This window comes from Oncorhynchus masou, chromosome 31 (genome assembly GCF_036934945.1).
Source record: "Oncorhynchus masou masou isolate Uvic2021 chromosome 31, UVic_Omas_1.1, whole genome shotgun sequence".
NCBI classification, from domain to species: domain Eukaryota; kingdom Metazoa; phylum Chordata; class Actinopteri; order Salmoniformes; family Salmonidae; genus Oncorhynchus; species Oncorhynchus masou.
Window position 1 is genome coordinate 25,145,630 of NC_088242.1, and position 18,193 is coordinate 25,163,822.

Genomic DNA, 18,193 nt, shown 5'->3' on the forward strand with positions numbered 1-18,193 from the left:
ACGCTGCTACATTGAAACTTGACATTCACTATTGGTAAGCCCCATAGGGGCTCTGGTCAAAAGTAGTGCACTGTATAGGGAATAGTGTGCCATTTGGAATTTAGTGATAGTGAATGTCCATTCACTGTTTTAGATTAGTTCCTATGAGTTGCCACTGTGGGTCTAGGTCACCCTCAGCCTTGCATTCTCCTTATACGGAAGTAATTCAAATATCACTAATGAATACTTCCTGATCTTGATTGGAGACCTTTGCCGTTGCCATCTGTCCTGGGTCAAAAGTTCACATGTAGAATCAACAACAAGTAGTTTAGCCACCAAAACATCTGGCCATGTAAGCATCTCTTAGGTGGATGAAATACAGTAGGAACGGATGAGACAACTTCTTATTCCCACACAATCCAGAATTATTTACAAAAAAGAGCTACAGTAAGGATAGTATTTCCACAATAGGTAATACATACTTTATAGTTCCTTTTCTATGCCTGTCATGGCTCTAGGGACTGTGCAGTGAATCTGTGCTCTCTTCACACAAGACACATCCCACTTGGCACAGAAGTCAATTCAGTGTCTATTCCGCATTGGTTCAACGTCATTTCATTGAAATGACGTGGAAACAACGTTGATTCAACCAGTGTGTGCCCAGTGGGATCTCTGCTCTGAGTAAACCAGGGCAGAACAACAGTACTGTACCAGAACTCCTAACACACTCAGTAGGGGCCTCTGTGGTAGAGACAGACAATGCACTCCGTAGCTCTGGACGGACGGACGGATAGGCAGACAGACAGACAGACAGACAGACAGACAGACAGACAGGAGTGCGTCAGAGGGAAACAGAGAATAATTATTTATGTACAGACATGGGCTGGTATGTGTCAGCAGGGAATTAATATACCACCAGTACAATGGCATGTCTACTTTCTACAGACTCTGGGTTTTAGGTTCCGTTAATCCCAAAATGTAGTGCAGGAGTGTCATGGATGCAGGAGAGCAGAGGAAAAGAAAAGAAGAAGTTGTTTATTGCTTCTAGATCAATATTCAGATATGATCGATATATTGAGAACACCAGTCTTCCCCAAACACATGAATTGACTCTAGTGTCTCGTATCCCTGGTTAACCTCAGTGAAAGGCAGAGGTGTGTGTGTTGAGGTGCGAATCAGTACTAAATATTCATTACTTCTCTCCCTCCTGCAGACACATGTTATGTGCTGTCGTTTGCCATCATCATGTTGAACACCAGTCTGCACAACCCCAACGTCAGAGACAAGCCCCCTGTAGAGAGATTCATCTCCATGAACAGAGGTATCAACGAGGGAGGAGACCTGCCAGAGGAACTACTCAGAGTAAGACAGAGATAGTGTGCGTGGAGAGGAAACGTTTCCTCCATTACTCAACCTTTTTGTATTCTGTTTTGCAGAATTTATTTGATAGCATCAAAAATGAACCCTTCAAAATCCCAGAAGACGATGGCAATGATCTGACACACACGTTCTTCAACCCCGACAGAGAGGGATGGTTACTGAAACTAGGTGAGTGACGACCAAAGAATCCACATCTTGGTACTTGGTTCACCAACATACATACAAATATACTATATCTGTATTCGCCACGTTTAGGGCAGGTGGAAATGTTAGCGATGCGAGAAATGTTGCGAACTTGGCGAAGCAACTCTTTCGTCTCATATTGTGTTTCTGCACTACTGTCTCGTTCTTCTTCTGTTTCCCCCACTCTCTCTCCAAGCATGGTCTGTGTGATTCAGCTGCTCCTTGCTCTGTCGTTCCTTTTATGTCCTTACTGCGTCATTGTTGTCTCTGTTGAATTAGGTAGTCTTTTAAATGTGCCCTCTTGTTTTCCCTCACACCCTTTGACCTGTCACCTTTCTGTTCTTTGACTGGCTGTTTCTTCTTACTCTGCGCTAGGAGGTAGGTACTCCCCTTAAATCCCAGTAGAAGTTACCCCTAACCACTGATACAGGGTCAGATTTTCCCCATCCCCATGAATGGTTATGGTTAGGATTGAGGGTGGCGGTAAACTGATACTAGATCTATGGTTTAGGACAGCTTCTACTCCTACCCTCCCTCCCTGCCTCCCACCCCTCTGCTTTACCTCATCCTGAGGTCCCATGCTAACAACATTTAGCTCTTATCTTCCAAGTCAACAGATGTATTAGCTGCTGGCTGGTTAGTGGTCATCTATTAGCTTGTTTGTTGCAGAGATGTGTGTGGATCTGTGACTTATGGTTGACAGGGGTGATGGGGTTATCCAAAATGGGTTGTGTGATCTCTTTGATCTTGTATGAGGATCCACCCATCACATTCCTCCTCTGACTGGCCAACATCTGTCTCACACAGCTCCCATTTATGTTAACCATGATAACATGCTATTTCACTTTTGGGGAACGGTGTACGGCCAGGAGTTTTACGGCCCTCGCTACCTGACCAGGAAAAACTGAGGACCAGTTATTATTGGCTTGTAGCTAGAGTTTAAAAATAGGGACCCAGCGTGATCAGGAAAAACTCCTGGCCCTAGGAAGGGGTGCATTTCCTTTATTTAGGTCATGGGTTTGCACTATGAGAATGTGTTCTGTATGCTAGCTACAGTATGTGCTGATCCTGTGGTGTTCTGAGTTCCTCCATCCTGCTGCTGCTGCCCTCCAGGCCTGAAACACCTCCTGCTGTGAAACACCTCCTGCTGCTGCCCTCCAGGCCTGAAACACCTCATGCTGTGAAACACCTCCTGCTGCTGCTGCCCTCCAGGCCTGAAACACCTCCTGCTGCCCTCCAGGCCTGAAACACCTCCTGCTGCTTCCTACTTCCTCCTATCTGGTTGCATGTCAAATGGAACCCTATTCCCTATATAGTGCACTACTTTTGATCAGGGCCTGTGTATTGCACTATAGTGCATTCGGAAAGTATTCAGACCCCTTGACTTTTTCCACATTTTGTTACATTACAGCCTTATTCTAAAATGTATTAAATAATTGTTTTGGCTTCATCAGTCTACACACAATACCCCATAATGACAAAGACAATTTATTAAAAGAGAAAAACGTGAATACCTTATTTACATAAGTATTCAGACCCTCTGCTGTGAGACTCGAAATTGAGCTCAGGGGTATCCTGTTTCCATTGATTATCCTTGATGTTTCTACATCTTGATTGGAGTCCACCTGTGGTAAATTAAATTGATTGGACATGATTTGGAAAGGCACACACCTGTCTATATTAGGTCCCACAGTTGACAGTACATGTCATAACAAAAACCAAGCCGTGAGGTCGAAGGAATTGTCTTAGAGCTCCAAGACAGGATTGTGTCCATGCACAGATTTGGGGAAGGGTAGTAAAACAATTCTGCAGCATTGAAAGTCCCCAAGAACACAGTGGCCTCCATCATTCTTCATGGGAGAAGTTTGGAACCACCAATACTCTTCCAAGAGCTGGCCACCTGGCAAAACTGAGCAATCGGGGGAGAAGGGCCTTGGTCAGGGAGGTGACCAAGAACCAGATGGTCACTCTGACAGAGGTCCAGCATTCCTCTGTGGAAGGCCAACTATCACAGCAGAACTGCACCAATCAGGCCTTTATGGTAGAGTGGCCAGATAGAAGCCCCTCCTCAGTAAAAGGCGCATGACAGCCCGCTTGGAGTTTGCTAAAAGGCATCAAATGGACACAGACAACAAGAAACAAGATTCTCTGGTCTGATGAAACCAAGATTGAACTCTTTGGCCTGAATGCCAAGCGTCACTTCTGGAGGAAACTTGGCACCATCCCTACAGTGAAGCACGGTGGTGGTGGCGGCATCATGCTGTGGGGATGTTTTTTAGCGGCAGGGACTGGCAGACTAGTCAGGATCGAGGGAAAGATGAACGGAGCAAAGTACAGAGAGATCCTTGATGAAGTCCTGAGCGCTCTGGAGCAGGTTCTCACATTGGGGTGAAGGTTCACCTTCCAACAGGACAACGACCCTAAGAACACAGCCAAGACAATGTAGGAGTGGCTTCGGGACAAGTCTCTGAATCTCCATGAGTAGCCCAGCCAGAACCCAGACTTGAACCCGATCAAACATCTCTGGAGAGACTTGAAAATAACTGTGCAGCGACACTTCCCATCCAACCTGACAGAGCTTGAGAGTATCTGCAGAGAAGAATGGGAGAAACTCCCCAAATATGATTTATTATTTATTTCTTTAACTAGGCAAGTCAGTCAAGAACAAATTCTTATTTAGCAAACCCCGGCCAAACCCTAACCCGGACGACGCTGGGCATATTGTGCGCCGCCCTATAGGACTCCCAATCACGGCCGGTTGTGATACAGCCTGAAATCGAACCAGGGTCTGTAGTGACATCTCTAGCACTGAGATGCAGTGCCTCAGACCGCTGCACCACTCGGGAGCCCGGGTGTGTCAAGCCCAGGTGTGCCAAGCTTGTAGCGTCATACCCAGGAAGACTCGAGGCTGTAATCGCTACCAAAGGTGCTTCAACAAAGAATACTTATGTAAATGTGATATTTCCGTTTTTTTTAAATTTGTAATACATTAGCAAAAATTTCTAAAAAAAAAAAATTTCTTTGTTTTTATGGGGTATTATTTACAGATTGATGGGGTAAAAATGATTTAATCCATTTTAGAATAAGTCTGTAACGTACAAAATGTGGAAATAGTGAAGGGGTCTGACTACTTTCCGAATGCACCGTATATAGAGAATAGGGTGCCCTATGGAATGCATCCTCTATCTATCCAATTTCCATGCCCCCTCTCTTTCCATCCCACCAGCTGCGCTTGCCAGATCATTTTAGTTCCAATTTTCCTCTCTCAGAGTTGCAATAAGTCCGTATGGTAATTTTAGCATCCCTTTTGATGGAGCTACCTGATGGAGAAGCTGTGTTTTTTATGATGTAGTTAAAGAGGCCATTACAGCAGCCTGTCAGGTAGTGAAATGAGTCATTACAGCAGCCTGTCAGGTAGTGAAATTAGTCATTACAGCAGCCTGTCAGGTAGTGAAATTAGATTAGTCATTACAGCAGCCTGTCAGGTAGTGAACTGAGTCAGCACAGCAGCCTGTCAGGTAGTGAACTGAGTCAGCACAGCAGCCTGTCAGGTAGTTAAAGGAGTCATTACAGCAGCCTGTCAGGTAGTGAAATGAGTCATTACAGCAGCCTGTCAGGTAGTGAACTGAGTCAGCACAGCAGCCTGCCAGGTAGTTAAAGGAGTCATTACAGCAGCCTGCCAGGTAGTGAAATGAGTCATTACAGCAGCCTGTCAGGTAGTTAAAGGAGTCATTACAGCAGCCTGTCAGGTAGTGAAATGAGTCATTACAGCAGCCTGTCAGGTAGTGAAATGAGTCATTACAGCAGCCTGTCAGGTAGTGAAATGAGTCATTACAGCAGCCTGTCAGGTAGTTAAAGGAGTCATTACAGCAGCCTGTCAGGTAGTGAAATGAGTCATTACAGCAGCCTGTCAGGTAGTTAAATGAGTCATTACAGCAGCCTGTCAGGTAGTGAAATGAGTCATTACAGCAGCCTGTCAGGTAGTGAACTGAGTCAGCACAGCAGCCTGTCAGGTAGTTAAAGGAGTCATTACAGCAGCCTGTCGGGTAGTTAAAGGGGTCATTACAGCAGCCTGTCAGGTAGTTAAAGGAGTCATCACAGCAGCCTGTCAGGTAGTGAAATGAGTCATTACAGTAGCCTGTCAGGTAGTGAACTGAGTCAGCACAGCAGCCTGTCAGGTAGTTAAAGGAGTCATTACAGCAGCCTGTCAGGTAGTGAACTGAGTCAGCACAGCAGCCTGTCAGGTAGTTAAAGGAGTCATTACAGCAGCCTGTCAGGTAGTGAAATGAGTCATTACAGCAGCCTGTCAGGTAGTGAACTGAGTCATCACAGCAGCCTGTCAGGTAGTGAAATGAGTCATTACAGCAGCCTGTCAGGTAGTGAACTGAGTCATTACAGCAGCCTGTCAGGTAGTGAACTGAGTCAGCACAGCAGCCTGTCAGGTAGTTAAAGGAGTCATTACAGCAGCCTGTCAGGTAGTTAAAGGAGTCATTACAGCAGCCTGTCAGGTCGTGAACTGAGTTATTACAGCAGCCTGTCAGGTAGTGAACTGAGTCAGCACAGCAGCCTGTCAGGTAGTTAAAGGAGTCATTACAGCAGCCTGTCAGGTAGTGAAATGAGTCATTACAGCAGCCTGTCAGGTAGTGAACTGAGTCAGCACAGCAGCCTGTCAGGTAGTTAAAGGAGTCATTACAGCAGCCTGTCAGGTAGTGAACTGAGTCAGCACAGCAGCCTGTCAGGTAGTTAAAGTAGTCATTACAGCAGCCTGTCAGGTAGTGAACTGAGTTATTACAGCAGCCTGTCAGGTAGTGAACTGAGTCATCACAGCAGCCTGTCAGGTAGTTAAAGGAGTCATTACAGCAGCCTGTCAGGTAGTGAAATGAGTCATTACAGCAGCCTGTCAGGTAGTGAACTGAGTCAGCACAGCAGCCTGTCAGGTAGTGAAAGGAGTCATTACAGCAGCCTGTCAGGTAGTGAAATGAGTCATTACAGCAGCCTGTCAGGTAGTGAACTGAGTCATCACAGCAGCCTGTCAGGTAGTTAAAGGAGTCATTACAGCAGCCTGTCAGGTAGTGAACTGAGTCAGCACAGCAGCCTGTCAGGTAGTGAACTGAGTCAGCACAGCAGCCTGTCAGGTAGTTAAAGGAGTCAGCACAGCAGCCTGTCAGGTAGTGAACTGAGTCAGCACAGCAGCCTGTCAGGTAGTTAAAGGAGTCAGCACAGCAGCCTGTCAGGTAGTGAACTGAGTCAGCACAGCAGCCTGTCAGGTAGTTAAAGGAGTCATTACAGCAGCCTGTCAGGTAGTGAACTGAGTCAGCACAGCAGCCTGTCAGGTAGTTAAAGGAGTCAGCACAGCAGCCTGTCAGGTAGTGAACTGAGTCAGCACAGCAGCCTGTCAGGTAGTTAAAGGAGTCAGCACAGCAGCCTGTCAGGTAGTGAACTGAGTCAGCACAGCAGCCTGTCAGGTAGTTAAAGGAGTCATTACAGCAGCCTGTCAGGTAGTGAACTGAGTCAGCACAGCAGCCTGTCAGGTAGTTAAAGGAGTCATTACAGCAGCCTGTCAGGTAGTGAACTGAGTTATTACAGCAGCCTGTCAGGTAGTAAACTGAGTCATCACAGCAGCCTGTCAGGTAGTTAAAGGAGTCATTACAGCAGCCTGTCAGGTAGTGAAATTAGTCATTACAGCAGCCTGTCAGGTAGTGAACTGAGTCATCACAGCAGCCTGTCAGGTAGTTAAAGGAGTCATTACAGCAGCCTGTCAGGTAGTGAACTGAGTTATTACAGCAGCCTGTCAGGTAGTGAACTGAGTCATCACAGCAGCCTGTCAGGTAGTTAAAGGAGTCGTTACAGCAGCCTGTCAGGTAGTGAACTGAGTCATCACAGCAGCCTGTCAGGTAGTTAAAGGAGTCATTACAGCAGCCTGTCAGGTAGTGAACTGAGTCATTAGAGCAGCCTGTCAGGTAGTTAAATGGAAGCGACTGAGCTTCCCTAACTGAGGTTAGAGCTCTGTAGGTGTACTCTGCTGTGAGTCTAGCAGAGCTCCCCTCTATGTGGAATATCAGCATAAATACATAAATCAATGTCAGGTTTTGACATGATATGACAGGCAGGCTGACATCTGTGCCTCGAGTATTGCATGGAACATACAGTGAACTGCAGGGGCCCCCATATACCTATTTTAGAATGTCAGTATGTTTGTACAATATGTAAACAGTGCATTCCACATAAAACTATAGGATTCTATAGCACTCTATAAGTAAACTAATAATAATAATAATAATATAATAATATACTGAGTGGACAAAACATTAAGAACACCTGCTCTTTCCATTACAGACTGACCAGGTGAAAGCTATAATCCACTTAAATCCATGTGGATGAAAGGTAGGAGACAGGTTAAAGAGTGATTTTTAAGCCTTGAGACATGGATTGTATGTATGTGTCGCATTCAGAGGGAGAGTGGGCAAGACAAAATGTTTAAGTGCCTTTGAGCAGGGTATGGTAGTAGGTGCCAGGCAGACCGGTTTGTGTCAAGAACTGCAACGCTGCTGTGTTTTTCCTGCTCAACAGTTTCCCGTGTGTATCAAGAATGGTCCACCACCCAAAGGACATCCAACCAACTTGATACAATTGTGGGAAGCATTGGAGTCAACATGGGCCAGCAACCATGTGGAAAGCTTTTGACACCTTGTAGTTTCATGCCCCGACAAATTCAGACTGTTCTGAGGGCAAAAGGGGTTGGAACTCAATATTAGGAAGATGTTCTTAATGTTTTGTACATTCAGTGTTGGACAATGTATTATCATTACTTATAATTACATGGATTATTGACTGCTTGCATCATTTTGCATGAAATAATCCTTATCTGTACAACTGTAGAGAAGTATATGTCAGGATTTATCTACTGATTGAGACTTGACTCAAGGAGAGAAGGGTTAACCTTAACTCCAAATTGTGAGGAGATATTCTTCTTGAAAAAAATGCAATGTCTGAGAATTGTATCTTGTTACTCGTTCTGTTCTTCACACTTCCTGGTCGGTTGGACAGACAGACTGGCTTTGGCTGCCTTCACGGTACAGAGAGAGCGATTCGGCCAATGGAAAAACAGCTGAGTTTAGACTGATAAATGCTTCTAGAAATAGGCCCAACATCCCCATTTTGAATTGTTAGTACTTGAAGTATACTCATTATGTCAAACACTTGAACATGTTTACATTGGTTAGTTTACAGAAATGCGGAATGAGTAATTGTCCCTCTGTATCTTTTCACTTTATATCCATAAAATAATTAAATACATTAAGATGTGTCACTTAATTTGAGAGGCAAATGTCTTTATTATGTAGTGGGTTGGGTATACTGTCACATGCCTAGCCATCCCTGACCAATGAACCATGCTCCCCAGCTCCGGCTGAGCCAACGCAATGCCGTCACACGTGAAAGGCTGCGTTTCTAGGATTCTCACCCAAATTGAACACACATTTTGACTGTTTTCACAAGCAATACCGCGCACTGCATAGGGCCCTCTGGGGACTGGGAGGGGAGGCAGGGGGGGGGAATATTGGATCACTGATTGAATCAGCTTAATGGGCAGACTGCTGATCAGAACCAGATGTGGCACGTGGAGGGGTAGGGTTGGAGGGAAGGTTTGGGGGTAGGTTGGGGGGTAGGAGGGCTAGGATAGGGTAGGGGTAGGGTACTCCTCCTAAGGGCTGAGGGTTGGGCTATAGGCTAGTCTGTCTGTCTCAACATTGAGTCTCAATGGAAATATGCATAACTGCTTTTGCAGTTTGCATTGAAATGTGTCTGAGAGAAAGGCTGAGCTGGTTGCTTCAACATTGACACTAAGCAGCCTCCATCTTACACCCTTGTAGTTGCTTTTCTATAGTATTGTAAAGGCCCAAGTGATTAATGTAGCATCCACACGTAGCCCTGGGGTCTATTCAGGCGGGTGTAACATTACAGAACATTCAGATAGAAATGTATTGCGTATGCAGAATATAGGGAATCATGTCAGCTCTAAACATGACATTTCTATCTGCAATACTAGCAGTGTCATCTCATTGGCTGTGTAGCCTACAACACTCCCTCTCCGCATGGCTTGGCCATTTGCTCTTCTCTCTCTCTGTGATGATGTTACTATGTTGTTACTCAACATGTCTGGTATGTTTCTCTACAGGTGGAAGAGTGAAGACCTGGAAGAGACGGTGGTTCATTCTGACTGACAACTGCCTGTACTATTTTGAATACACAACGGTAAGTTAGTGTGAGGTTTTGTCAGTGAGAGAGAGAGAGAGAGAGAGAGAGAGAGAGAGAGAGAGAGAGAGAGAGAGAGAGAGAGAGAAATCATAGGCAGGCAGTCAGAGAGAGTGGCTATTGTATGTCATTTGTAGCCAGTCAGCCACAGCCAGTCTGTAGCAGATGCAGCCCGGCCCTTTGACCTAAATGCACCCCGGTCCAGCAATTAACACGATGCATGGAAAACATCTGGGCGGTCTGCTGCACATCTGGCCTAGCCCAGACCCCTCCCCCATTACCCTACACACGCTGACACACATAGGCACAAACCAGCACACCCATACACACTGCTTAGAGCCCACCCCCCAGCACTGAGCCCCCAGCTCAGTCCAGACCCCGGGCATCCCATCCCTGCTGTGTTCTCTCATTAAGAGAAAGACTGTGGACGACAGGGGGGCTGTTCTGCTCTGTTCTTCAAGGTCTCCTCAGCTTCCAGACTACCCCCAGACTCCCATCCTGCAGAGCTTCCCAGACACAATAGAAATCCACTGTAGGATTGGGTTACTTCTCCCCTAGGTACACCACTCTGTGTGACCTCAGTGTGAACAATAACAGTATAGTACAGTTGTAATGTGTGTAGGATACAGACCATGTACAGTTAGGAAGTTACTTAGTTCCTGTCTTGAGTATGACTGATTTATACACCCTTATGTGTATATAAAACATACTTGTAGTTTTTGAAAGACCCTTACCAAAAAACAGGCCTCTGGTAAACAGTTGTGGCACACTATTTAGTTTTTGCCAAAACTTGCAGGAGGTTTGCCACAACAAATTAATTTATGTAAGGGCAGCTGCATAAATCAATTGGCATATAACTATATGCAGTGTGTTTATATATTAAATCATGTATTGAATGTGTTCTTTGTGTTGTCTCCAGGACAAGGAACCTCGTGGGATCATTCCTCTAGAGAACCTTAGCATAAGAGAGGTGGATGAGCCCAGGAAGCCTGTAAGTTCCCCAAAATATGGAAAGAAAACAATGCCTGAGAATGGGCTAATGAAATGAACTGGATACCTAGTCTCTGTGTACTTTCCACTTGAATATTCACCCTAGCTAATTATTTCTCTCCCTCTCTCTCTAACTCTGTCGTCCAATCAGAACTGTTTCGAGCTCTACAACCCCAATCACAAGGGTTCATTGATCAAGGCGTGTAAGACTGAGGCTGACGGCCGGGTTGTCGAGGGCAACCACACAGTGTACAGGATTTCAGCGCCCACCACAGAGGAGAAGGAGGAGTGGATCAAATCCATCAAGTACGTTTTCGCTGTAACCCACCTAAGGTTTTTGCCCTCTATGTAAACACAACCAAGAGTCTGCTATGAGACACCAGTGGTTCGCAACTCACCATGATTCAAAATTAAATCAAATGTTATTTGTCACATACAGTGCCTTGCGAAAGTATTCGGCCCCCTTGAACTTTGCGACCTTTTGCCACATTTCAGGCTTCAAACATAAAGATATAAAACTGTATTTTTTTGTGAAGAATCAACAACAAGTGGGACACAATCATGAAGTGGAACGACATTTATTGGATATTTCAAACTTTTTTAACAAATCAAAAACTGAAAAATTGGGCGTGCAAAATTATTCAGCCCCTTTACTTTCAGTGCAGCAAACTCTCTCCAGAAGTTCAGTGAGGATCTCTGAATGATCCAATGTTGACCTAAATGACTAATGATGATAAATACAATCCACCTGTGTGTAATCAAGTCTCCGTATAAATGCACCTGCACTGTGATAGTCTCAGAGGTCTGTTAAAAGCGCAGAGAGCATCATGAAGAACAAGGAACACACCAGGCAGGTCCGAGATACTGTTGTGAAGAAGTTTAAAGCCGGATTTGGATACCAAAAGATTTCCCAAGCTCAAATCAAATCAAATCTTTAAACATCCCAAGGAGCACTGTGCAAGCGATAATATTGAAATGGAAGGAGTATCAGACCACTGCAAATCTACCAAGACCTGGCCGTCCCTCTAAACTTTCAGCTCATATAAGGAGAAGACTGATCAGAGATGCAGCCAAGAGGCCCATGATCACTCTGGATGAACTGCAGAGATCTACAGCTGAGGTGGGAGACTCTGTCCATAGTACAACAATCAGTCGTATATTGCACAAATCTGGCCTTTATGGAAGAGTGGCAAGAAGAAAGCCATTTCTTAAAGATATCCATAAAAAGTGTCGTTTAAAGTTTGCCACAAGCCACCTGGGAGACACACCAAACATGTGGAAGAAGGTGCTCTGGTCAGATGAAACCAAAATTGAACTTTTTGGCAACAATGCAAAACGTTATGTTTGGCGTAAAAGCAACACAGCTCATCACCCTGAACACACCATACCCACTGTCAAACATGGTGGTGGCAGCATCATGGTTTGGGCCTGCTTTTCTTCAGCAGGGACAGGGAAGATGGTTAAAATTGATGGGAAGATGGATGGAGCCAAATACAGGACCATTCTGGAAGAAAACCTGATGGAGTCTGCAAAAGACCTGAGACTGGGACGGAGATTTGTCTTCCAACAAGACAATGATCCAAAACATAAAGCAAAATCTACAATGGAATGGTTCAAAAATAAACATATCCAGGTGTTAGAATGGCCAAGTCAAAGTCCAGACCTGAATCCAATCGAGAATCTGTGGAAAGAACTGAAAACTGCTGTTCTCAAATGCTCTCCATCCAACCTCACTGAGCTCGAGCTGTTTTGCAAGGAGGAATGGGAAAAAATTTCAGTCTCTCGATGTGCAAAACTGATCGAGACATACCCCAAGCGACTTACAGCTGTAATCGCAGCAAAAGGTAGCGCTACAAAATATTAACTTAAGGGGGCTGAATAATTTTGCACGCCCAATTTTTCAGTTTTTGATTTGTTAAAAAAGTTTGAAATATCCAATAAATGTCGTTCCACTTCATGATTGTGTTCCACTTGTTGTTGATTCTTCACAAAAAATACAGTTTTATATCTTTATGTTTGAAGCCTGAAATGTGGCAAAAGGTCGCAAAGTTCAAGGGGGGCGAATACTTTCGCAAGGCACTGTACACATGGTTAGCATATGTTAATGCGAGTGTAGCGAAATGCTTGTGCTTCTAGTTCCGACAATGCAGTAATAACCAATGAGTAATCTAACCTAACAATTCCACAACTACTACCTTATACACACAAGTGTAAAGGGATAAAGAATATGTACATAAAGATATATGAATGAGTGATGGTACAGAACGGCATAGGCAAGATACAGTAGATGGTATCGAGTACAGTATATACATATGAGATGAGTAATGTAGGGTATATAAACATAAAGTGGCATAGTTTAAAGTGGCTAGTGATACACTGCTTTAGCACACTCTGCCAACCCAGATGTCTTAGCCGTGTCTGAATCATGGCTTAGGAAAACCACCAAAAACCCTGAAATCTCCATTGCTAACTATAACGTTTTCCGCCAAGATAGAACTGCCAAAGGGGGCGGTTTTGCAATCTACTGCAAAGATAGAAAGTAATACAGAACTCTGCAGGCTAAGTCTGTACCCAAACAATTTGAGCTTCTACTTCTAAAAATTCACCTTTCCAGAAACAAGTCTCTCACTGTTGCCGCTTGCTATAGACCTCCCTCTGCCCCCAGCTGTGCCCTCGATACTATATGTGAACTGATTGCCCCCCATCTATCTTCTGAGCTCGTGCTACTAGGTGACCTAAACTGGGACATGCTTAACACCCTGGCCATCCTACAAACTAAGCTTGATGGCCTCAATCTCACACAAGTTATCAATGAACCTACCAGGTACAACCCCAAATCAGTAAACACGGGGACCCTCATAGATGTTATCCTAACTAATTCGCCCTACAAATACACCTCTGCTGTTTTCAATCAAGATCTCAGCGATCACTGCCTCATTGCCTGCATCCTTAATGGGTCTGCGACCAAACGACCACTCCTCATCACTATGAAAAGCTCCCTGAAACACTTCTGCGAGCAGGTCTTTCTAATCGACCTGGCCGGGGTATCCTGGAATGACATTGACCTCATCCCATCAGTAGATGATGCCTGGCTATTCTTTAAAAGTGCCTTCCTCACCATCTTAAATAAGCATGACCCTCTCAAAAATTTTAGAACTAGGAATAGATATAGTCCTTGGTTCACGCCAGACCTGTCTGCCCTTGACCAGCACAAAAACATCCTGTGACGTTCTGCGTTAGCATCGAATAGCCCCCGTGATATGCAGCTTTTCAGGGAAGTTAGGAACAAATATACACAGGCAGTTAGAAAAGCTAAGGCAAGCTTTTTCAAACAAAAACTTGCATCCTGTAGTACTAACTCAAAAAAGTTCTGGGACACTGTAAAGTCCATGGGGAATAATAGCACCTCCTCCCAGCTACCCAACTGCTCTGAGGCTAGGAAACATTGTCACCACCGATAAATCCACTATAATTGAGAATTTCAATAAGCATTTCTCTACGGCTGGCCATGCTTTCCACATGGCTACCTCGACACGGGTCACCTGCCCGGCACCCTCCACAGCAACCCGCCAAAGCCCCCACCATTTCTCCTTTACCCAAATCCAGATAGCCGATGTTCTGAAAGAGCTGCAAAATCTGGACCCCTACAAATCAGCCGGCTAGACAATCTGGACCCTCTCTTTCTAAAATTATCTGCCGAAATTGTTGCAACCCCTATTACTAGCCTGTTCAACCTCTCTTTCGTATCGTCTGAGATTCCCAAACTGCTACAGACCTATATCTATCCTACCCTGTCTTTCTAAGGTCTTCGAAAGCCAAGTTAACAAACAGATCACCGACCATTTCGAAACCCACCATACGGTCTCCGTTATGCAATCTGGTTTCTGAGCTGGTCATGGGGGCACCTCAGCCACGCTCAAGGTTCTAAATGACATCATAACCGTCATCGATAAGAGACATTACTGTGCAGCCGTATTTATCGACCTGGTCAAGGCTTTCGACTCTGTCAATCACAACATTCTTATTGGCAGACTCGACAGCCTTGGTTTCTCAAATGATTGCCTCGCCTGGTTTACCAACAGCTTCTCTGATAGAGTTTAGTGTGTCAAATCGGAGGGCCTGTTGTCTGGACCTCTGACAGTCTCTATGGGGTGCCACAGGGTTCAATTCTCGGGCCAACTCTCTTTTCTGTATACATCAATGATGTTGCTCTTGCTGCTGGTGATTCTCTGATCCACCTCTACGCAGACGACACCATTCTGTATACTTCTGGCCCTTCTTTGGACACTGTGTTAACTAACCTCCAGACGAGCTTCAATGCCATACAACTCTCCTTCCGTGGCCTCCAACTGCTCTTAAACGCAAGTAAAACTAAATGCATGCTTTTCAATCGATCGCTGCCCGCACATGCTCGCCCGTCCACCGTCACTACTCTGGACGGCTCTGACTTAGAATACGTGGACAACTACAAATACCTGGGTGTCTGGTTAGACTGTAAACTCTCCTTCCAGACTCACATTAAGCATCTCCAATCCAAAATTAAATCTAGAATCGGCTTCCTATATCGCAACAAAGCATCCTTCACTCATGCTGCCAAACATACCCTCGTAAAACTGACCACCCTACCGATCCTCGACTTCGGTGATGTCATCTATAAAATAGCCTCCAACACTCTACTCAACAAACTGGATGCAGTCTATCACAGTGCAATCCGTTTTGTCACCAAAGCCCCATACACTACCCACCATTGCGACCTGTACGCTCTCGTTGGTTGGCCCTCGCTTCATACTCTATGCCAAACCCACTGGCTACATGTTATCTACAAGTCTCTGCTAGGTAAAGCCCCACCTTATCTCAGCTCACTGGTCACCATAGCAGCACCGACTCGTAGCACGCGCTCCAGCAGGTATATCTCACTGGTCACCCCCAAAGCCAATTCCTCCTTTGGTCATCTTTCCTTCCAGTTCTCTGCTGCCCATGACTGGAACGAATTGCAAAAATCTCTGAAGCTGGAGACTCACATCTCCCTCACTAGCTTTAAGCACCAGCTGTCAGAGCAGTTTACAGATCACTGCACCTGTACTTAGCCTATCTGCAAACAGCCCATCTACCTACCTAATCCCCATAGTGGTATTTATTTATTTATTTTGCTCCTTTGCACCCCAGTATCTCTACCTGCACATTCATCTTCTGCCGATATACCATTCCAGTGTTTAATTGCTATATTGTAAATACTTCGCCAACATGGCCTATTTATTTCCTTAACTTACCTCATTTGCACTCACTGTATATAGACTTTTTGTTTTCTTTTGTTCTACTGTATTATTGACTGTATGTTTTGTTTATTCCATGTGTAACTCTGTGTTGTTGTATGTGTCGAATTGCTGCGCTTTATCTTGGCCAGGTCGCAGTTGCAAATGAGAACTTGTTCTCAACTAGCCTACCTGGTTAAATAAAGGTGGAAAAAAATGTATTACATAAAGATGGCAAGATGCAGCAAGATGCAGCAGTTTAAATGAGTACAGTATATACATATACATATGAGTTGAGTAATGTAGGGTATGTAAACATTATGTTAAGTGGCATTGTTTAAGGTGGCTAGTGATACATTTTTACATCAATTTCCATTATTTAAGTGTCTGGAGTTGAGTCAGTATGTTGGCAGCAGCCACTCAATGTTAGTGGTGGCTGCTTAACAGTCTGATGGCATTGAGATTGAAGCTGTTTTTCAGTCTCTCGGTCCCTGCTTTATTGCACCTGTACTGACCTCGCCTTCTGGATGATAGCGGGCTGAACAGGCAGTGGCTCGGGTGGTTGTTGTCCTTGATGATCTTTATGGCCTTCCTGTGACATCGGGTGGTGTAGTTGTCCTGGAGGGCAGGTAGTTTGCCCCCGGTGATGCGTTGTGCAGACCTCACTACCCTCTGGAGAGCCTTACAGTTGTGGGCGGAGCAATTGCCGTACCAGGCGGTGATACAGCCCGACAGGATGCTCTTGATTGTGCATCTGTAGAAGTTTGTGAGTGCTTTTGGTGACAAGCCAAATTTCTTCAGCCTCCTGAGGTTGAAGAGGTGCTTCTGTGCCTTCTTCACAACGCTGTCTGTGTGGGTGGACAAATTCAGTTTGTCCGTGATGTGTACGTGATGACAAAGCTAGGATTACACCAGTATTCACCGACGCTTCTTTGAAGATACATTCGTCTTTACACAAATAGCACTATGACCATGTGTTTCTTCCCATGTGTGAACTTTTTGATGTAACTGTGTGACTCACTAACGCATATGGCTGAGAGGCTAACTTTCTCACAGTGTGCGGTAGATAAGACTGCTCTCTGGAGGTTAAATGGGTTTCCGGTTGATAAAGCCCTCTAGATTAGCCTATAGACAGGAGAGCTAGAAGACACGCATTACACTCTCTTTCTCTGGCACTCTGCCTCAATTCTTTCCTCTTAGTGTTTTTGCCAAATCCAAACTATTTATCATACACAAATGCTGTCTTGTTAAGGAGAACGATGCTCTGTTAAAATGGACCCAAAGGGTGATTGCTCATAACTCCTCTCAGCTGAGCTTTCCAATGATCAATATCTGGGGCAGAAATCATATTATATGATACTCTCATCAGGCATGATGATATAGAAACACCATTTGCAATTGACAGCTGGGTTTCCATTAGAATCAACAAAATAGATTTTTCTGCGTGTTCCACAACCTTACTGCCAAGCTTGTTTGGAAGTAGTGGATGCCATACACAGTTAAGGAGATTTGACAGGGAGACATAATGTCAACTTCAGTTCTGCAATTAATGGAGTTTACAGTGGGAAACCAGTGCCTTTCCTAGTGCATGCCAGCCCTGTATGAAATCACAGCTGTAGGTCAGGTTTATAGAACTCTTCTATGTGTAGGCCAGGGCTGGGCTGCTTTCACTCACACTCTGTACCCTGACTCAGCTTTAGGTAGTCTCCTCTGTGGTTAGCATGACACACACACACACACACACAGAATGGCCATTTCAGCATGTCCTGTGTTCCTACTGCCGGGAAAGCAGTGAATTACTCAACCTTACTGTCCCGTTGGGGTTTGAGTGTGAAGAGAGAAAACAACCAACTCAGACCGGACGCAAGGCTTTTCTCAGTAATTTAATGGACCGCTATGACTTTTCCCTCTGCAGTCTTCAAGGGAATATGGGGGTGTATAATAGCCTGCAGTAATGTACCGAAGAACAAGCTTGTTGAGACAGCTTTATTGTGTTACATCTATGTTGATAGAGAGGTACTCCAGAGGAGGCTGCAAAACATGAAACCAATTGCAATGTTTTCCTTGGACGACAGTGTAGATTAGAATGTGAACTGTGCCGATACCGAATATAGTAAAGCTGGGGAAACTATTCCCAGACCTGCTCACAAAAGGCC

The 18,193-nt window shown here is 44.9% G+C and overlaps 1 protein-coding gene across 1 annotated transcript in view; it reads left to right on the plus strand.

Moving 5' to 3' along the window:
- The window catches only part of LOC135523642 (cytohesin-3-like), a 52,655-nt gene that overhangs the window by 32,702 nt on the left and 1,760 nt on the right, over positions 1 to 18,193 (plus strand). Inside the window, exons 8-12 of the mRNA XM_064950450.1 lie at positions 1,193 to 1,341; positions 1,416 to 1,527; positions 9,719 to 9,795; positions 10,715 to 10,786; positions 10,937 to 11,091. Coding sequence (XP_064806522.1) covers positions 1,193 to 1,341; positions 1,416 to 1,527; positions 9,719 to 9,795; positions 10,715 to 10,786; positions 10,937 to 11,091 — 565 coding nt within the window. The remainder of the gene's footprint in view (positions 1 to 1,192; positions 1,342 to 1,415; positions 1,528 to 9,718; positions 9,796 to 10,714; positions 10,787 to 10,936; positions 11,092 to 18,193) is intronic.